Source organism: Condylura cristata, unplaced genomic scaffold (assembly GCF_000260355.1).
Source record: "Condylura cristata isolate star-nosed mole 26May11 unplaced genomic scaffold, ConCri1.0 scaffold00006, whole genome shotgun sequence".
In the NCBI taxonomy this organism is placed as follows: Eukaryota; Metazoa; Chordata; class Mammalia; order Eulipotyphla; family Talpidae; genus Condylura; species Condylura cristata.
In genome coordinates this window covers 44,292,120-44,315,253 of record NW_004567107.1, presented here as the reverse complement: position 1 = coordinate 44,315,253, position 23,134 = coordinate 44,292,120, and the positions used below count along the sequence as shown (strand labels likewise).

The 23,134-nt window shown below is 37.7% G+C and overlaps 1 protein-coding gene across 1 annotated transcript in view; it reads right to left on the bottom strand.

Annotated features, from left to right (window-relative positions):
- The window catches only part of KDM4C (lysine (K)-specific demethylase 4C), a 349,283-nt gene that overhangs the window by 14,665 nt on the left and 311,484 nt on the right, over positions 1–23,134 (bottom strand). The window contains exon 19 of the mRNA XM_004677654.2: positions 18,886–19,056. Within this exon, the coding sequence (XP_004677711.1) occupies positions 18,886–19,056 (171 nt within the window). The remainder of the gene's footprint in view (positions 1–18,885; positions 19,057–23,134) is intronic.

Here is a 23,134-nt window from a genome sequence, read left to right as displayed (position 1 = left end):
CCCTTTATTTACTTGTTTTCTGATCTTCTTTACATTCCTTGAGTTTCTGTGGCTTCCTAATAACTTTCCACTAAATTTCTGTAGTGCCTAAATTAGTTACAGTCATTGTTGTTTGCAACTAATGATGGTAAGTAACTGCCAGTTTGGCTGCGGATAGACCCTGGCTCTCACAAAATGGGAAAAACTTTTCCATTTAACGGTGGAGTATAAGACTGGAAGGCTTTCCAGACTACCCAAATCTCATTTAAAGGGCCTGTATAGGAAAACCATCCCTCAAAAAGGAAGAGACCGTGTTCATGGCACCACCTACCTGCTCACAAGATTTGGTCTCAGATGATTTGCAACTGTCTGTAAGTTTGCAATATACCTCACACTCTGGAGATGTACTTTCTTTAAAGATATCCACTAGAATGTATCCCAGACTATAAAGAGAGGCCACTAAGCATCTTGAGCAATGGTAGGCTCTTTAGCAAGGCCTCTCAGGGGAATAACTTTGAAAGGGATATACCATATTTGGAGGGATTAAACTCTAGACTGCTTTTTAAGTATATGCCATAGTAATTTATTGTCATCCTACATGTACAAATTAACAAAGACAAAACAATTTAAAAGTAACTTTTTTCTAAGTTTCTATTATATGGTATTTTGAATTTTTTACATACACAAAATTAAATTTCAAACAACCTGTGTCTCCACCTTGAAATAAATGCTGCTACCACATTTGGATTTTTCTCCATACTTTCATGCATTTTTTCTTTAAATTAGGTCATCCTATTCATCCACTCTCCCATACATATAGGCTTGTTTCCCCATGGTACAAACTTTATTTTCTTCCAAATGAGAGCACAAAAGAGCTCTTTCCAAAGAGGCAGGCAAGACTGTCTTTTGTGAAGCATTCAGAATTGCAATTCATGCCATATTCTTTCATTCACTCCAGAGCATTTGGAAGGGAGAGTTCTTTCTTTTTATTGTGGTAAAATAGACATAACATACACCATTTTAACAATTTTAAAGGTCATTTCCATGACCTACGTACATTCACAATGTTGTAAAACCATCACCACTCTACATCTACAGAAACTCCATAATCCCAAACTAAAACTCTGTACTTAAAACAAAAATTTCTCATTCTTTTCTCTCCTGAGTCCCTGCTAACCACCATTCTACTTTCTGTCTTTATAAATTTGACTATATTTCTAAATACCTAGTAAGTGGAATCATATAGTATTTGTCCTTTTGTATATACTGCGCCTTGGTATTTAGTATATTATGTGAATCCTCTTAGCAATAATTATCCTTTAAAAATCCCATCTTGGGGCCCTCCCTGGTGGTGCATTGGATTAAAACACAGCACTAAGAAGCTAAAGCCACTTCAGCATGAGTTCGACCCCCGCCATGAAGGTGACCCACATGGTGCAGCAGACCTCTCCTGACCCGCCCACTGCTCCCCTCACCAGTGTACTTTGTCAGTAGGCCTGTTCTGTTCCTCACTCTGTCTCTGGTGAATCCTTTCACCGCCCCTGTACCTCTGGCCTGTACCCATTTCTGTATGCATAAATAAATAAATCTTTAAAAACAATCCCATCTTGCTGACCTAATATACAGGACATTATGGATAGTCTATAATTAATTTAACCATCCTCCTATTGTGAGATATATATATAGGTCATTCCAATTTCCCCACTATTTATAGTGCAAGTGCATGTTTTTTCTCCATAAGTCTTGTCCAAATTACTGATTATATTCTTAGAATAAATCTTTAGACTAGGAAATACTTACTAAAAAGGTATATGAACTGTAAAGTTCATCAGCTTTGCAAAATTCAAATCAAAATCATTTTCTCTATGCAGCAAATCTTATCTTAACCACCATAGAAAACTGATTCAGTCTGTCCAAGTTGAGGTCCAAGCTAAATGACCTCTCAAACAATCTGATGCTCAGTCAGGTAAGGATACAATGCAAGAAGATTATCTCACAGCTTACATTATCTTCCAGTGTAAGCTATATTCGATGATAAGAACTAATTCCATGCCACTTCCTCTGATTGTATCTTTTTTTTATAGTGAGCACCTCTTAATATACCTAAAAGAAAATCTGGAATGATCCTACACTGAAATATCTTATCTATGTTTCCTGCTAGTTAGCAAACACTGTCATTTCAGCCTTTGGGTTAACAAGTCAAGCCAACTTACTCCCACACCGACACTTATCTTTTGGGAAACAAAAACAATCCAGTATTCCTTTAAATACATACTTCTTTTTTCTCTCTCCCCACCCCTCCACCCACCAAGATGTTATGGTTATCTCTATTAAGCTAAAACAATACCTTCTTATTCCTTCCAACAAATTCTTCCCCACCATGCATACTCCAGAGTTCATACGCTTATCCATGCCTACCTTCTAAAAGATAGTATCTCTTCACAGAAGGAATAACACACTTTTTGGTGAGTTCTTGAGAGCCGACTGTTTGTTAGTACATACTTTTCCTTCTGTTAAGGCCAATAATGAACACAATGAGCATTAAAACTCCAGATATAGGGGATTGTTATATTATTTTCAAAGTTACTGCAAAATTAATCCTCAGACAATCTACTTCTAATAGAGGTCAATTTTTATGTCATTGTAACAGGTGAGACTCTAGCGTATAAAAACCTTCTTAAGAGGCATGAGAAGCACAAAGTTAGGCAGTTTCTTTTGAAAAGCATAAGAAAAGTTAGTAACTAGAAACAGAGTGACAGTGGGGAAACAGACTTGCCCAAAGGGACCTGTTAGGGCAGGACACGGAGATGTGATGGAAATGCTGAGAAGGGTTCTAGCCTCTTCTAATTGGGGGTTCTGAATGGAGCCCCATCTAGTCACTGATTACTTGCCTTTAAAAATGGGCTCCTCGGGCCCTCCCTGGTGGCGCAGCGGGCTAAAGCACAGCACTGAGAAGCTAGGGCCACTTCCGCGTGAGTTCGATTCCCGCCTGCCCCGGAGGTGACCACATGGCGTGGCAGACCTCTCCTGGCCCGCCCGCTGCTCCCCTCAGCAGTGTACTTCGTCGATCTGCCTGTTCTGCTCCCCACTCTGTCTCTGGTGAAGCCTCTCGCCGCCCCTGAGCCTCTGGCCTGTACCCCAGTTCTGTATGCACAAATAAATAAATCTCTTAAAAAAAAAAAAAAAAAGGGCTCCTCCTCCCTCTCTATCTTTCCTTCCCCTCCCCACCTCTCAGGCTTATGCTGAGTGTCTCCTCTGTGCATAGCATTGAGTTCAGCACTGGGAAAACAGAGCAACCAACAGTCCTTCTGTAGTTCTTTCTCCCAAGAATGCAGATTTCAGTTAGGGACTCAATCAGATATGTGAATATGTACAATACAAGGAGGTAGTAGGAATCTTGTCCATGACTCACTCTCCTATGATGTTAACTGTATCAAGGACTTCCTCCTTCTGATTAACCAAAATTCCTCATGTCTTCCTTTCAATGTTAAATCACTGTCCATGTAAACTGAGTAACTGTGGAGTTCCCACTCAGGACTCTCCTGAATTCACTTGGGTAATTATATGTGAATATTTGTAAGCTATGCAAGCCCCCAGAGACAGATGTTTTAGGGAGAAACAAGCTGGCAGTCCCAGCAGCACTCTGTGGAGATTGCTGACTGAGGTTCTGGTATCAGCAACTTCACTTCTCTGGGGCTTAATTAGTTCATCATGCTATCCCACTAAATACATTGAGGGTATGGCCAAATCAGGCAGAAAAAGACCTGTCCCCTTTCTCTAGAATGAAAGTGTTCTAAAATGATCCCACCAAGATCCAGGGCAGATCATTTGGCTCTCCTTACACCAGGAGCCAAATTTCAAAATCTTTCAGGTTCAACTAAACACTGGCCACGATACTTGGAAAGGAGATTTGTCTTTTTAGAGTACTTCTTTTGGCAAACTCTCCTTCATAAAGGAGTGGAAGATGTATAATGTCAAAGTGTCACTGAGCTGTGTCTTGTGCTGAGCGAGGGACTCTGACTAATGAGTTAATTGAACATTACTGGCTACTACTACCACAGTAACAAACACTACCTGGGTGTACTATTTTGCACACCAAGTGCTTTTATACCTTATATTTTAATAATTCCAGTCACGAACCTAGTGTTTATTATTTAATATTCCCAACTTTTTGGTAAGGCAAATAGTGTCAATTCCCCTGTCCAGAGCTGTGCTGTTAGTTAGCATAGCGAAGATAGACAGACCTATCTGCTACACATACAGATCTTTCCAGCTAACACTGTTCCCAAATACTGCCCTGGGCTGACCACATCCTCCTAGCTGTACTGCAGACACAATGAATGAGCACTCCCTAAGTCTTAACTGCTCATATACAAACACAGGTGGGGAAACTTCCATCTTATAGGACAGGTCTTTCCCCCTTTTTATAAATGACAGTAGATAAAATGCATGAGGGGAATAAAATAATTTATTGAATCAATAAAAATTTATGTCGCAAAACAGAAAAAGGCAAGCTTGAGATGAATTACCCAGTAGAGACTTCAAAAGTGTCAGTTCTAAAAACTGAAAAAAGAAACTTGAAAGCAAAGATGAGGATCAGTACAGTGGGGGAGAAGGTGAGAGTCACAAGAGCAGCATCTGTCCACGGACCCTCTGCAGACTCTGCCTCTCTCTGTCACATGCAATCTGCCTCCAGGAGCAGCACTTCCCAGGTCTGGCACACTTCCCAGGGTCAGAGAAGACCTGGTACAGCACAAGCAACTTTCCCTCTTTACAAACTGGCTTCCTTGCCAATAACATAGAGATAAGACAGCTGGCAGGGTTGTTGGGAAAATTTTGGATTTGTTTAAAAAATGAGGAGAAAGGAAGACAGAAAAGGAAAGCACAGTGACTGGCAACTGGTGAGTTTGCAGTGAACTGTGACTGAATTTAAATCATGTACACATGGGCATCTGGAGAACATCGGAAGAGGATAAAACACCTTGAAAGAATGTGATTCTTAGAATTTGAAATCACATAAAAGGATGTACTGAAAAGACAAGCATTTACAACAAAAGATGAATGGGTAATGTTGTCTTAGTTGAAATCCAAACAAACCAGAAGGATAGGTAGGCAGGTGTCGTTTTTCCATACAGGTGAAAGTGCACAATGATAAGCTTCAGGTCACATGGTGGGACCAGCAATTTACTTAACACTTTCTTTTTATGTATCTGTTGTGTTCTAGGAACAGCAGGCTTAAAAGTGAGAAAAACAGGTGCAGATTTTGAATTCAAGCAGCTCTTAGCAGGAACAGAGGCTTTTTTTTTTAAAAAAAAAAATAAGGATAAGAACACCAACATTAGGGAATTGCAATGTGAAGTGAAAACATTTACTAGAGAGATTATGAATATACTGTGTGGCTACTATATTCTAGAGAGCTTCAAGAGATGGAAGAACTAAAAAGAAATTTTGATACAAGAATCTGAAAGAATCCAGGTAAGGTGAAATTCGGAGAAAGGGGTCACCACATGAGTTCCTGGAAGGGCTCAGTTTTTAAAAAAATAACTTTTTGCCTGATCAAAAAATGCTCATATGGAAACTATAAGAAGGTGGTAAAGTTGAAAATCATAATCACCTATGATTACACTCTCCAGAGATAATCAGTAACACTTTGATGCATTTCCTTTGAGGATGTTTTCCTTTGCATATTTATATTTTTATACATAATTGGGATCATACTGTATATACAATTTTGAGCCTGATTTTTCCATTTATTATATCATACCATTAAATATCCTTTGAAACTAAGATTTTAATAGTTGCATAAATAATTCATTTAGCTTTCATCCTAGTTACATTAGTAAGTGTTCAATGGACAGAGTGAAGAAGGAACAAAGAGTTGTCTTGACCACATGCTCAAATTGTGTTCTCAAAGTCAGAGGAAAGGAGAGCACCTGAAAACCACATTTTGAGTAGGGTATGATCCAAGTTTTCATCCTGAACATCTATAAACTACTTTGTTTTCATTAAATTATTTGTTTCTTCCAGACAAATACATATTAAGTGATTGAGGCAAGAGAACTATTGTATTTGGATTTAAGAAGACTTATAGAAACCTGGTAGCTTTCTACAATTATGGAAGAGCTGTGAGGGAAGAAAAAAATACATTTATTCTATTTTAAGAATGGCTCTTGGGATGTTTCAAAGGCAACATTTGGAATCTATACAAAGAAGCCAAAGCTTCCTAATAATTGCAACAATAGATTGGTAATTGCCATGCTCTGTAATGGGGCTGAAATCCACTCACCAGGAGTATCCTGGAGGAGACCTCCTAGAGCAGCAAGGAGTCTGTGGATCAAGGGAAAGAAATGGGATGTTTAAAAGGTTGTAGTGGGAGGGGATTGCATACTTAGTTAGCACCAGCCCTTACTGACTCATTTCTCAAGTGTTCAGTTTTACTCCAATCTACTCAATGACTCACAAATGAATAAAGCAAAAAGCAAAGAAATAGTGAAAGAGACAGGAGTGTGGGTCTCATTCTACTACAATGAGAAAGGCTTTTACAAAGTTTCTGTGATAAATATACAACTGCAGGAAGACACCATGGTATGTAGAATATGTCAAGGATTACTTAACTCCTGGGCTGAGACCCTAAGCATAGTGTGATCCAGCCAATTTCCAACTGATACTGCAGTATACAAATGGCACGCCTTCTTGCAGTGTGGTGCTATGTGCCCAAAGTAGTTGGTTCTTTCCACCTCTAGGCCTCACCTATGCTGGCCCAACATGAACTTTCACTCAGTGAACATAAAAGTGGTCACCAAAGCCAGGAACCAGGGAAGGACAATGTATGTATGCAAAAGAGTGGACAGACCTGAAGCACATTCTATTGCTTACAGTAAGAGATGATTATGGACAACCCATTACTCTTCTCCCTGGGAGAATCAGATGAGGCCCAAAAGTGCCCCTTGGCAAATATCCCCATTTAAAAGGGAAGGGTTGAAAAATGAAATGATTTGAGTCACAACTCACCTAGAGGCAGCTATAATTTATTTCATTCCACATCTCACAGTCTAGCAGTATAAGATTCTGAGCAAATGAGTAACATTTGGAGAGGATTTTAAATAAGGAATTAAAAAGGGAGAACCAGGTAAGGGGTGAAGACAAATAAAAGGATTTGTGAGAATATGATTTGTCAAAAAATGTCAGCTCATATTATGTTAAAATCAGATGCAGAGAATTCTTAATAATGTGTGTGAACACATGCACATGTGTATATGAAATAGTCCAGAATTTCCTGAGAGCTGCAAGTGTGTCTGACCATCATAGTAAAATGTAAAGAACTTGGGCCCTCCCTGGCGGCGCAGCGGGTTAAAGCACAGCACAAAGAAGCTAAAGCCACTTCTGCATGAGTTTGATTCCCACCTGCCCCGGAGGTGACCACATGGCGTGGCAGACCTCTCCTGACCCGCCCGCTGCTCCCCTCAGCAGTGTACTTCGTCAATCTGCCTGTTCTGCTCCCCGCTCTGTCTCTGGTGAATTCTCTCACCCTCTGCATCTCTGGCCTGTAACCCAGTTCTGTACAAATAAATAAATAATTAAAAAAAATGTGAAGAACTCTACTCTATAAATACTTTCCATGTAAGCTGCTGATTCTGTTACTTTAACATGTCCTTCCTCCTAGATTTAAAGTAAATGCATAAACTTAAACAGTCATGTTCATAACAGACTGCCTTGTGAAAAATAAGATGCTTGTAATTATTACCAGTCTATTTCCACTAAGTCTAGACTGTCATAAGCGACAGACAGATAAATAAGATGGCTGAGGAGAGGATTATGAATCAATCTATTTAGTCAACACTATCACCCTTAAAAAGGAAAACTGGAAATTTCAGAAGCTCCCCAAATGATTTTTGTGTTGTCAAAAGACTGTCAAATCAAAATAATCTTAATGTAAAATTAAGGATAATTTTGCTGTTTTTATAGGCTCCCAGATGAGAATGAAAATGATATGCAGATAACATATTATTGTCAGACTTATCCAAACAAAAGCTTTTAATCCAAAGGCTTAAAAACACATTAGAGAAGGGCGGTACAGTTAGCTTCACTGATCACACTCAAGCCCGGAATGCTTGGTTCAGAATTACACTGAGGATTATGCAGCACCCTTTCTGTGACATCAATGTACCTTTGAAGAAGGAAGCTCTGTTCTTTTCATGCTGGATATTAATCTTTATTTGAAGCCTGATTCTTGTTAACATCTAACTTGCATAATGAACATCGAATAGTCAGTCAATCCATATTTCAATCATGATATGGTCTTTTTTACCTTCTATTCCCACCCCCTCCTATTTCCTACTGCCTAAACAAAGGTTTTGTTAGCATCTTCAATTAGTTTCCTTGAAACAGACATCACAGCTTTGAAGTAATATAAATGGATGTACTAACAACTATGAACCAAAAGCATGCCAAACAAAGGAGAATCCAAGGTATATGGGCATCTAAGAGAGGCGTTTCAGTGGAGAAGACAGTGGAACCACAGGGTTAAGACTGCCTTTTATAGTTAAAGCTAAGAGGAAAGGAAGCAAGACCCCAAGGATGATACTGTGTAAAAAGTAGAGATGGAAGTGGAAGAAAGGGAAAAGACAAAAGGAAGTGGTTGCCAGTAAATAGTTTAAAACATCTGTTACTAACTACCATGAAAAAAACACACTAATAGTAATGGCATAAGAGTCCTAACTTTTAGCAAGTTGATATGATGCCAGGTGCATCAAATAAACAAAGATCTGCATGCACCGCCCCCCCCCAAAAAAGCTTGCATATGCATTTTTCTAAATGTTGGGAAGATATACAGGTGGAAATGCATCCAGATGTGGGGGGTTGCAGGGATTTATACTTTTCATATCTTAATCTCCTGTATTTCTTGAACTTTAGCCAGCCATGGGTATATGACATGAAACACTGCACACTTATGATTATGACATATAAGCTGGTACTTAATAATAGTAAGTATCAACCACACACACTGTGCTTGTCAAATTAACTTCCTGATGCTCTCCCTTTAAAAAGGTGCATGGCTTTTAAAAGTCTGGGATGTTCAAAGCTGGAAGGCAAAGAGCAGATATGCAACCTTAACACTGGTTCTTGATATCAGAGCTCTAGGAATAAGCCACAGCATTGAAGGCAAAGGAGAAGTAAAAACTCCAGAGAATGCATGCATGCTATTAAGGAGGGCATGGGAAGGGAAGAAAAATCAGATAAGGGCCAAATGCAGTTATGAACTAAAGGAACCTAGGCTGAGCTATACATGTGTACATTTGTGTTTCAAGATGAAATATCAATAAAAGGTAAATAAGACTCATCAATTTTGGTTGCCATATTGTCTTGTTGAAGAATTACTTGGGCAAAATTTATTATTTCATCAAGTTAGGTAAGTTAAGTCTAGGATGGGGGGGGCGTTAGAAGCGGAGGTGTGTGTATGGGGGGGTATATCCATTTAGAAATGAAAAAGTGCCTATTTCCTAAATATGCCATTTCTGAAATATGGCATGTTTGTTCTCACAGAAGAATGGGTTTTTTCTCTTGGCATCCCTCCAACTCTATGAGAGACAAAATAAACACACATTTACTTAGCTAAACAGGGGTCTTGGGGTGGTGCTAAATGCAGTTACTGACTTAGAAGGAAAAGCAGGCCAAGCTTACACTCAGAATCGACTCTGGGCATCTTCCATTGTTCCCTGTCTCAGGGGCAGCCATCACCTACCATTTGTCTGACTAAGTCAAAATCCTGGGAGTAATTATTGATACCTTGTTCTCTCTCAGCCCCTTACCAGTCTACCACTAAGTCCTCTTGATTTTACTTCCTAAATGTATTTCAGATCTTTCCACTGCTCCTTACTTAGCTCAAAATATACCATTTTGCCTCTGATCTACAGCAGTGCTCTCCTAAACAATATCTCAGTATCCACTCTCCAATTCATCTTCACTATAGCCAAAATGATTCCTCATAACAAAGTGCTTCATATTAACTTCTGTTTAAGATCACCAATGGCATCCCTCTCCTTGCCTCTAGAACAAAGACCCAAATATATGACATGGTCTTCAAGGTGCAGGTATCCAGATATGGCTTATCAAGGACCTCACCCTGCAGGAATTCCTTCTCTATAAGTGGATGTTTCTCCTGGGGGAGCATCAGACTTTCACATCAATATAAGCTCCATATTCTTAGAGCATGTGAGCACCATATACACTGCTTTCCTATCCTCATTAGGCTACTGCAGAGAAAGTACACTTAGAGATTAGATAGTTGGCCTTCTAACTACCTGAAAAAAAGAAAAAGCAAGACAATACAAAATAAGTGAAACAATGAATCCTCTGGGGAAAAAAAATGATGACATGGGATAGAATTTCAACTAGTAGCCTGGTATAAGGCTTATTGCATGGATGAGGTAATCTCCAAAATAAGTGATTTATCTCATTACAAAAGCTCACCTGTCAATGGCATTGACATTCACATTCTTCCAATAGTTCTCTTGTAGTTGGTATTTCAGATACCGGTACTAGGAATTTAATGACTAGAACTTATTTTGTGCTGATCATTAATTTTATGGTATAAACCAGATGAATTAATTTAGAAGATTCTATTTTATCTGTTACCCACCCCCGCACCCCCAAAAGAGGAAATCATATATACAGGAATCATTAAGAGATTACTCTCAGTTAAAAGCTAAATGTCAAACAGGAGACATGTCTTAAGAAAAATACACTATAAATATAACCTTATAATTATATTACTGGAAATATGTATAACTTTAACCTTCCTTTTTACTGAGTTTTTGAGCTATTAATTTGCAAAGGCATCTTTTTCATACACGGATTACCTCAGCATCAATTAATGGCAGAAAAACCTACTTGCATGTGAAAAACCTAATATAAAACATCATCTATAAACATTATTCAACATACTGTATTATTAAAACATTTAGGAACATTCAGGAATTAAACCTTATGTTTAATGTATGTAAACTTTATGTAAACTTTATGTTTAGATAAAACCTAAAGCACAGCAATTTTTAAACTTAACATTCTTCATTTTATAAAGTCAAAAATCAGATGGTTCAGAGTTAATTTATAAAAATATCTACAATCAGGCCCTCCCTGGTGGCGCAGCAGGTTAAAGCACTGCATTAAGAAGCTGAAACCACTTCCGCAAGAGTTCGATCCCTGCCTTCCCCGGAGGTGACCACATGGCATGGCAGACCTCTCCTGACCCGCCTGCTGCTCCCCTCAGCAGTGTACTTCGTCGATCTGCCTGTTCTGCTCCCCACTCTGTCTCTGGTGAAGTCTTTCGCCACCCCTGAGCCTCTGGCCTGTACCCCAGTTCTGTATGCACAAATAAATTTAAAAAAAAATCTACAATCAACAAAGATTGTATATAGGCCACAGTTTCTGTTTTTTTAACTAACTCTATTGCAGAAACCACTTTCTGACTGTGGGAAAGACTAGAACTAGAAGGAAGAAATTATATTCACTCTATTTTCTCTCCACATTTCTCTTTTTTCATCCATATACTCTGATCTCAAAATATAATCTCTTTAGTAAAATGAAACAAAAGACTTATTAATAGTTCTCTCACCCATGAAAATCATCTAATTGCTTTCAAATAAGGTATATAAAGAAAATACTGAGAAAATGAAGACAGTGTACATTATCGTGTAAGTGTATAGCATTGATTTCTACTGGATATGCTCATCAAACAATAATCTAAATTCATTTTATAACGAGTATAATTTAAACCCATGGTCAACTAGAGCATCAACTATTGATTGATGAGTGTCATGTCTTCAGAGCTATGTCACCTATTTATGTGTTATATCCTGGTATGTTAGCCCCTGGAGTTGGACAGAAGTGAAAAATAAAGTAAAAAGGCTTGCCAACACACAGCTCCCTATTGACTACTGGCCTGAGGAAGCTCTCTGTGTTCACTATATATTTCAGAAATTGCATGCAGAACATTGTACTCACAATGTATTACAGGAAGGGTCAGTGCTGGAAAATAAAAGGCAGTTATGAAACATGCTTGATCATTCCATACTTAGGGTCATAATATGCAAGTTTGTATTTTCTACCCCTTTTCATCTAAAGGCATAAATTGCAATGTTGAAATTAAATTAAAAAGGTTTACATGGCTCTCCCTGGTGGCGCAGTGGGTTAAAGCACAGCACTAAGAAGCTAAGCCACTTTAGCAGGAGTTTGATCCCTAGCCCCAGAGGTGATCCACATGGTATGGCAGACTTCTCCTGACCTGCCCACTGCTCCCCTCAGCAGTGTACTTCATCAATCGGCCTGTTCTTCTCCCTACTCTGTCTCTGGTGAATCTTCTCACTCTGCACCTCTGGCCTGTACCCCAGTTCTGTATACATAAAAAACTTTACAATATATTTCCAAAATGCACCAGAAATTAAATAGATCTGCAAAATAAGTTGTCCACATAGCTTTATAAACAGGTAAGAATATACAAAAAGATAAGCAAATTGGATTTTTCCCTTTTGTAGTACAATTTTAGAAAAGTTATGGTGCAAAATAGAGTCTTATTACTTGAGCACTTGTTAAGACTTTGCATGAAGAGGGTATAGGCACATTCTCATTTAATTCCACAATTGCTAAGTAAGAGTTGTATGGTTTCCATTTTTACAGAACTTAGACCACTATCTTACATCATACACACAAATATCATACACACAAATTAATTCAAAACGTATCAGAATACTAATGTAAGGGACTAAAATGATTAAACTTCTAGAAGAGAACCTAAGAGAAAATTTTTTGTCACCTTAAGTTAGGAAAACATTTCATAAAATGACACCAAAGACATGATCCATAAAGAACATTCATAAATCAGGCTACATCAAAATTTAAAATTTATGTTCCTCAGAGTCTATTAAGAAGTTGAATGTAAGATATAAACTGGGAGATAATATTTGTAAATCATATGTTTGACAAGTATTCCTATTTGGAATACTGAAAAAACTCAATTTAAAACAATATGCAAAATATTTGAATAATCTATTAAACAAGGAACATGTGCTAATAAGCACTTGGAAAAAATACTCAAAATCACTATTCATTCCCAAGATTCCAAAGCAAGGGATGTTTTTCCCAGCCTTTGAAAACTGCCTGGGTATTTTTGCCTTCAGAACATTCAGGGTCACTCCTACGCTTATACATGTTTATATATCTCTCAACCCTGCAGTATGCCTAGCAGTTTAAACACATAGCTGCAAGAGAATAAGACCACTGGATATTATGTAACACAGGTAGATTTTTTTCCCTTTTTAAAATATTTATTCCCTTTTTAAAATATTTATTCCATCATCTTTCATTTTTGTACAATGTATGATTTTCCTGTGAAATTCCCACCACCAATTAATCCACGCACCATCACCAAAGTCCCTGTGCTCTTCCCACTCCTAACACAGGTAGATTTAGTTGATGGTTCCTGCCATCCTTGGGCTTCATGCTTTGCAAGAAGAAAGGATGAAATAGTAGAAATTAATAACAGTGACCTCAAGGTAGTTGGTTTGATTTTATTAAATTGAAGATGAGCTGCTATGCCTGAGTGCCTTTGGAAAGAAATACCAAGAATTATCTCTTGGGAATAAGTTCTCCAACCCAATCACCTTGAGATAATTATCAACAGAGAAGTATAAGAAATACTGTCAAGTAAGGAAAATATGTATTTGAAGAAAAATATAACCGACAGCAAGCATTCAGGGCAACTAGTTTATCCCATGCATGGGGGTAATGACTTTCAGAGGATTAACAGTGCTCAGTGAAAACTGCTAATATGATGGCTACAAAACTGTGGTTAGTTATTATGTTCATACAATTTATAAAAGAGCAAGGGAGTCCAACTAAAGGTCTCATCATTCAATTAGTATGGCCTAGTCTTAATGTAAAAAACCACCCAAGAATTATATAAAAGGTGATAAAATCCTATGGTCTGGTAGGTATCTAACCCCCACTAACTTAAGAGATTCTTCATGCAAATTATGAGACTAGTTAGGACCTTAGAAAAGGCATAAAGTTTTCAAAGTTGATGAATTTAATGAAAACTGACTTTGCTCAGGCGCCCCTTCCTGGCAACTGTGGGTTTAGCCTTCAAAGGGACAACCAGACTTCATGCCTCTGAATGACCTGAGCATCTTTGATTATTTTTTATTTGCAAACACCTGGTGAAGACATCAATACTACTCCTACTTAGGGTAGTTATTTTTTTCTTCTATCTATTAATTAAATAGATCTATTTATTAATTAAATAGCATTTAAATATAACCTGACCATTATAAATTGGGTTTTTAAAAGTAATGTGTTTTGTAAATACTTCATGCATAGTTTCATGAAAATGTTTGAAATAGGAAAATTTGACTAATGACTGGTTTATCAGTTATGATCATTAAGCTTTTTAAAAATTGTGACATCTTAAGAACATATATCTTAAACTTATTGTTGCATTTATGGCATTCAATGAAATTTGCCTATATGTAAAATAGATATGATCTGTCAAATATACACATTATATAAACATTAATCAAAGAACAAATGAGTTTGTTCTCATTTTTATGTAAATATCTATGCATTATATATGCAAATATATGATTTTCATATATTATAAATTTGTGTCTTATATAAAAATTCATAAATTTGTCAGATAAGTTTAAAGACTTAGAAAAATAAAAATTTAAATTAAGTACTGATAAAAATCAAAGTCATAACATCATCTTTTACATGTGTGAAAAGTTTCTCAAGGTATTAAAAATGAACAGGAATTTGGCAAAGTCCTTCATCTCACAGGTTATCCCCACTATCCAGAGAGAAAAAACCAAAGGCACCACTCCTTAGCAATCAGAACACCATCTGATTCATATCTGCATATTTCAAATCAGCCAAAGTTTCAGGAGCCTCTCCTGCTAATTGTCATTGATTCTACAAGAATCAGGACTGCCTGCAAAAGGCACAGATAAGGAACATCAGTCTGTAGTAAATATAACACACTGGGTCTGGGACTTGAAAATCCAAAGCACCTCCAAATCTAGGAATGAATAGAAATCCAAAAATGCTTCTCAGGTTCCCATATCAAAAAAATGTTTTGGGGTATAACATTCCTTAGTTTCACAAATCCCTTTGTTTTATTTCACCTCCGGAACACCCAAAGTTAGCCTTGCCCCAACATTTAACAAATGAGACAGAGGCAGGGGGCTAATCACTGAGCAGTTACAACTGTAATGCTCATCAAAGGAGGGACAGGGTCTTCTACCACAGCTCTGTTCAGTGACAGAGAGCACGCTTCCTAGAGTGGTGGCACCAGTAATAGGCTTCCTAGAGTGGTGGCACCAGTAATAGAGGTGTCAAGCAATGGAATGCAGGGGCCAAGCCTACATCCTGAGCTAAACTAACACCTCTAGTTTAGATAAATGAAAGCTTTTTTGGTGAGTTGGCAAGTATCACATCCATGAGATGAGCATAAACTTACTTGGGAGCAGGCTTTGGTATGAAATGTCACTGAAAACACAAGCATAAATATAGAATAAAAGAATATAAATATAAATATTCTTTATTAAAGAGTCTAAAAGACTCTAGGAATGCACAACAGATATTAAACTGATTCAATGAAATGTCATGCACACAGGCACCTGTTTAACTTAACAAATAAGAACAAAGTTCGAAAAACATAATTTTTTCATGATGCTTTTATCAATACCAAATGTCATCAAGACCAAAAAGGGGCAGCATAAACTAGATGGAGAAAGAAAAAAACCTGTAAGTTAATATCCTGAAAAAAACTGATTTGTCTCTACTATGGGTAAAGCATTTAGTTCATTTCACCCTTTTAATAATCATAGAAGGTTAAAAGTATTATTCCCTTTTTAGTGGGAGTAAAAAACTAAAGCTGGAATGTTTAAGCAATTTGTCTGTAACTGAGAAAAAAATTAGCTCTGAGAATATCAGTTTGCACTGTACAGCTCACAAAAATGAAAGGCCATGACAATCAATTCCCAGAATCCTAAAGAGTATAGTTCTTGTGCCTCTTCCACATTTCAACAGGAAGTGAAAAATGTAGATAGTCCTTATGGAAATTTCAGTGATGGACTCTTGCTGTCCAATTTCTAAATGGTCTCGTTTCTCTTCTCAAGCCCAGTAGTGAATGTTAAATGCTCATCCTGGAAGAATGTGGATCACACCACACCACCCCCTCTCTCAAATGAACTCAAAATTCAGATGAGCAGAGCAGAAGCAGTTATCACTCTAGTGTCAACATGGGTATGCCGGAGGATCCCAGGTTTTAGCAGAAGCTTAAAAGGAGGGATTGGAATTGTTATGCTTGTGAGTTCTCTTGAGTGGGCAACTTTCATTCCCACCAAATTAGTAAGAGACAAAAAAATTCATCAAGAAGTGTGTCGTAATTTCATAGACTGACAGATGGAGGCGTGTAGCAATACATCTTTTATTACTTCCCTGACAGATACAGATTGCATACTGAGTTTAACTGGGCTGATACATACATTCTGCAGGTGCGCTGTTGAGAGAAAAATTGTGGGCTATTTTTCTGGCTATCATAGAAATAAAGTACCTAGATATGGAAAGAAATTTCCTGGTAGTCCAAAGACTGCTTCTCCCTACTGCTCCAAATACTCTCTCTAGTCACATAATCCTAACAGGCACTTTAAGGCCTGGCAGGTTTATGTTCAAACATGGATAGGGCTGTCTGCATTGCAAGTCTCTCTTCTGCTGGGTTTATAAAATGATTTGTAATCAGTGATTTTACAAATAAGGGAATATAACATTTTGTTCTAAAGCAGCAAACTTCATAAGGGACTATATTTATGCCAGACCTAAATAAATTGCTTGGGTAGATTAAGCTTGATATTCTAAATCTTATTTTCATAGTTTAAAAAAAAAAACTTGCCCTTCCAATAGCTCCAGTTAGCAGGGCCCTGAAGCTTAGAGAGGCAAATTCCTTGCTAGCCATCACAGACATCACAGTGCATTTGATGAAAGAGCCTTCCCAGAGGCAATCACACCTGATAAGCACATGGTATGGATTAGAGAGCTTTCAGACAACCAGAAGAAAAAATCATTTTTCTACCTCCAGTTTCTGATGCCACAGGTATATCATCTAATGAAAACAAGAGTTCTCTGAGGAATATGGAATGTATTTAATGTTTCCACCAAATAATTTTCCTACCTTAATCAATAACAAACTGAGACAGAAATAGATCTAATTGTCTTTTTTATGTCGTCTAATGAAACTCCCTATTAAGGTCTTCAAGAATATCAAAAGTGGAAGCTTGGTGATGGTGGCAATTAAAACATCTGAGAAATAAATCTAATTGTTTTTTTTATGTCGTCTAATGAAACTCCCTATTAAGGTCTTCAAGAATATCAAAAGTGGAAGCTTGGTGACGGTGGCAATTAAAACACCGGGCCTAAAAAATGATATAAATATATTTACATGATATCATATATGTGAATAAATATAATTTATATACGAACAACTTTATAATATAATAATATACATATATCTTAAAATTAAGTATCACAGTCCCATATTTTTAGTCTAGTTTTCATACTACAAAGGCATCTAATATTATATAATCGTTTGACTGGACCATGGGGTGTCCAGATATTTGATTAAACATTATTCTAGTGAGCCTGGAAGGGTGTCTCAGACAGAACTTAATACTTGCATTGCCAGGCTAAGTAAAGCATGCCGTCCAAGGATTTCAGTTTGTGAATGGCAATGGCAATGGAGTAAATGGAGCTCCAGTTAGATTTCTGCAAAGAAACATAACTGACTTTTTCAGTCAGTTATTCAGCATGATCAAGTCCAGAAATTTTTAATTGTTTAAGCCCACTTATTTGCTTTTAAATCTTTCAACTTAGGTGACATTTTGTTTATACACTGTTCCTCTTAATAGCAAAGAGACGTATGCAAAACAAAGCTGACGGAATGGGTATTTCTTTTACCCTGGGTACCAAAATTCTAGAAATATTTATGAGCAATCTCATTAAATTACATTTAATTATCGAGTGCATAAAATGCATAATTGCTACAATTAAAGAGTCACTTAAGAAACATCTTCCCAGGTACCAATAATAAAATAGTAAAACATCAGCAGACTCCAGACAAGACAGAAGCTACAATAAGGCCTGGCACTTAAAACTCATATTTCCCTTAAATACAGAAGAGATAACACAGTGACCATTGAACAATCCTGCTTTCAGTTACCAGACTAATCTCAGATTTGATTTCAAAAATCTTCTGTGGCAAGTGCTCTTCTTGTGAAACATCCTCCAAAAAAACAAAATACTTTCTTTCTTGTTCCTCTGAATAAGCTCTAAGGTGTTGACTCAGGGAACAGCAGACAAAGACAGATAGACAAACTTGTGTGCACCTCACATTTCAGACCACAGAGATGAAACTCAACATCACAAGTTTTTTTCTGTGCAATTTTTGTTACTCTCATGAGGCATCCACAGGTCAAAAACATCACTATCAGGTTGAACTAATAAAAGCCATATTCTCTGGTTCAACATAAAGAAAAGGTAGTAAAGGAATTCAAATATTCTAATACTCTATCAGAAAAGAACAGGCAAATTCACATTTTATGTTTTCTGGTCACACACACATTTCATTTAATAAGAATAATTTGGGAAGATCAGCTTAAACCCACCCACTTGTCTACTATGTAGAATGAATGACAAGGAGACACCTGGAAAACAGCAGATCTTTGTGATGGGAAAATAGCATACGAGAATCAAATGTTAAGTAAAATGGGTTACTTCAAAAGCCAACAAAAGATTTCTAAAAGGGATCACTTGGTTTAGATTTATATAAACTAGTGACCAGACATCTCAGGAACGTACCACAATATCCTCAGGGAACGTGTCTCTGCTAAAGGAGCCATCATCAAAGACAACCTCATAGAAGGTCTGTGAGGTCACGGCGATCACTCTGCAGCTGTAATAGCGGGTGTTCCGGTGCTTCGTGATGACCGTCTGCCCCACGGAGATGCCCTTCTCGCCAGCCTTGGACTTCTAGAGAAAAGGCAGAGAAGAGGAGCAGAAACAAACAGAAGAAACAGAAGAAGGAATGACAGAAATTTAAAAAAATGACAATCATTGATTTGTTCATGGTACATTTTCAACTTTTTATTGGGGAAGCATTTCAAAATTAAATAATTACAGGAATATGAATACCTAGATTCACGTGTTGCTATTGTTAACATTTTACCATTTCCCTGTTGTGTATCTTTCATTTGCATATTAATCTGTATAAGTATACATATAAATTGTGTGTGCATACACACACACACACATACACAGACATATATAACTCCTACCTCAGACATTTTAGAAAAAGCTATAAACAACTTGGGATTTTGCTTGTACATGTGACAGCTTGTATTTTCTAATAGGAATTTTTCTCTACCATAACCACAGCACAGTTACTAACTTTAGTAAATGTAACGCTGATGTAATACTTTGATCTACCATGTATATTTCAATTTTGTCATTTGAATCAATGATGAATTTTATTGGCATCCTTCCTCCCCTGCTCTCAAGCACAGGATCCAGTCTAGAGTCAGAAACTACATTTAATTGCCACATCAATTTAGAATCCTTTAACTTGGAACATTTCCACAGTCTCTGCTTTCTATGATTATAATTACTTGCAGGACATCGTCTTCCCTCCTTCTGTTTTTTAATATAGCATGTATCTGATGTTTCCTTATGATTAGATTCAGGTTATACATTACTGGCCACAATACTACATAAAGGATGATATTACATTTTTGTCCGACACCCAATAGTGCTGCTAATTTTGATCCAATTTCTCCACTAGTTTATAATTATTATTTTATCTTACAACTAATAAGCAATCTGTGGTAGAATATTTAGTACCATGTAAATATCCTGGTCCTGTACATTTCTACTTAGATTTAGTGCCCACTGATGAGCTTGTCTGATCCAATCTAGTATGATGACATGCTGATTTTACTGCCTTAGCAATATCTCTTCCACATTTACTAGCTGGCACACAGTGTTTACTAAGCTTGTCTCCTACCCTCCCCACATCTATCCATCCATCTATTATCAGTATGGACATATTAATTCTTTTCCCCCATTTGTTTACAATTCATACTACATCTATTTTGGTGCTCAGACTACCACGGATTTGACTAATAGAAGCCTCTTCAAGTTATTTCCTGTGTCCTTCCAACTTTTTAAAAGCAGTTCCTCACACTCTGGTCTGAAATGATACTCAAGGATCACCTTGCCCCAGCTCTAGAATTAACATTTTCCTGATGACTGTGGTTTGTTTTAATAAAGGACAATGATGTTAGAAACTAAGACCCAGGAACTTAGCTATACTTACTACTTATGGGAGATTGTTACTTCTTGACCCTTTTAGAAGAACTGGGTGGGCCTCTTGACTCCCTACTCCAAGTCTCATTCACTGATGTAACTCATTTGATGGAAGGAGCACTAACCCACTAGGAAAGCCCTGAATCAAGCATCGGGAAATGTCCAGGCTCTTTCCTAGTCTCATAATTCCCAAAACACTAACATCCCAGTCTGACAAATCCTCTATAGGTACTGAAAACCAGAATTTATTAAATTCCAGCATTTCCCAGAAGTATTTAGAGCATCACTGGTAAATAAAATGCTATTATTCAATTCAAAGCTTTACCTTTCTTCTCCTTAATTTCAAAAAGGACTAAAATACCTTGTAAGAAACAATGTACTATACTTGATGTTTTCCTTTTATAAACCAAAAAGACACACCCAGAGTGTGCTTAATTCACTCATTTCTTCAACAGTTACTTGTTGCTAACTCGCTACAGCCTGGCCTCTCTCTCCTGGTGTTGGGACTCAAATAAACAACAATCACTGTGGTGGGCTCCATTCCTGGGAAAAGACCCATAGAAACATGTGACATGACAACTTGTTGGTGGCATGATAGAAAAGTAGTGGAAAAAATTCTAACATCCCATTGATAGCATGACTTTCATAATCATAGGCAGAATTCAGGAAGGAGGACAATGAAGCCATTCTGGTCTTTGACCTGCTGCGTCTTGCTATTATGTGGAAGGAAAGGGAGACGCCAGGGGAGAGTAGAAATAAGTAGTCTGGAGTCCAGCAATCAAGCCATGGGGAACGGAGAAAAAATGGATGGTTCTTAGTTATCCTAAGGAGTCTGGACACTGCGAGCATAAGGAAACCACTGAGAGACTAAGTGCAGAAGAAAAATGACCCAGATCTGTATGGAAACAGGAAGAGGAAGGGCTATAACAGTCCAGGTAGGAGACCCTAAAATAGGGAACTGAGGCCAAAGATGCTCATGATTTGAATGAGGGAATTCCTTCCCAACAAATGTTAAGTGAGAGCTCTGCTATTTAGCTGCTCACTTTCCTCACAAAACAAAAAGATCATTTTCCAGTGTTTCCAGGAGTAGTTAGAAAGTTTTTCTGTCTTCAGAAAAGGATGACTAGGTGTACACACATTTTGTTAAAGGACATCAATAAAAAGCCTATAGTGGGCCCTCCATAGTGGCACAATGGGTTAGGACACAGCACTGCAAGCTAGCCGCAGCCACTTCAGTGTGAGTTCGATCCCTGGCCCCAGCGGTGATCCATATGGTGCAGCAGACCTCTCCTGTCTCCCCTACTGCTCCTCTCAGCAGTGTACTTCGTTGATCTGCCTATCCTGCTCCCCCCTCTCAATGAAGCCTCTTACAGCCCCTCCACCTCTGGCCTGTACCCAAGTTCTACAGTGATTTAAATGTACCACGTTGAAGAAGGAATCTCAAACATTTAGGTGATAGCATGTTGCAAGTCTTGAAATCATTAGCTTAGTTTCTTACTTCATTTGATGGCTCAACTCCTTTAAATAGATCTACATTTTCAAAGTAAATTTTCTAGATTTCCAAAGAGAACAATTTAGCTATAATAATGAATACAAGTGAAGTCATAGGCTGCAGAGATCTGTAACTACAAAACTGGGTCCATCACAGCTAATTGGGAATGTGCAGTTTCTGCCTAATTCTAGGAGGTGAATTCAGGACCTATGTGGTCACACACAGTAACTCCGGATGACTTGGATTAGGGCCAAACAGGACTTCTTTGGGGCAGTATTCTTTTGTTGATGTCCCTCTCTATCAAAATGACTTAAAAACACTCAGTCAAATTTCAAAGACTCTATTTTACTATGATAATATGTACACATCGATGGAATTTACCCTCTAAGGAGACAGTGTAGTTTGTATTGGAATTCTAAGCTCTAAACCTTATTTGATGTATGATTTTTGGGAATGTTAGTTAACCTTTATCAGACTCCATGTGCTCAACTATAGAAGGTGATATTCCTTAGAGACCTTCTGTGAAATAGGATTAAGTATATAAAATACCTAAACTCAAGGGCAACTAGATTCAGCAAATGTTAACCAGTTTTATTTTTAAGAAATTGAGAACATATCTGAGGCTCTAACCCCAAATTCATAAACCACTCTTCACTATTGTACCCCATTATCTGCCATGTAAGGCTAGGCAGTACCCTACTCAATCTAGCTCTAAATCATAGCCTGCCTTCTCTTCACCTCATCCACACCTGATTGCAACTTGTCAGACATGAATATAACAGAGACTATGGGCCTTAAGAATAAAGGTGTATGTGGTCTCCTTCCTCCAGCCAAAGAGTCCAAAAGTCTCAGTTTACAATTCTCTTGAAGTCCTAGACAAATGGCACTTACATTTGCTGTCCCTCCTATCACAGGGTAAAATCCAAGGGTCAGCACCAGGACCTATTTGTCTTTTTATCCACAGCACCAAGCTCAGTGTATACAACACTGTAGCTGCCAGATGAAGAGTGAATGAATGAGTGATTGCATGATAACATGAATGGATGAACTGTGAAGAGGACAGACAACATTTTCGAAATGGTGAAAGACTGATTCTATTCATACACTGTCCAGAAAAGGGAAAAGAGAAACACAAAAAACAATTCAGAAGCTGCTCTCTTTCATGCAGTGGGGAGATGTGTGTGTGTGTGTGTGTGTGTGTGTGTGTGTGTGTGTGTGTGTGTGTGTGTGTGTGTGTGTGTGTGTGTGTGTGGT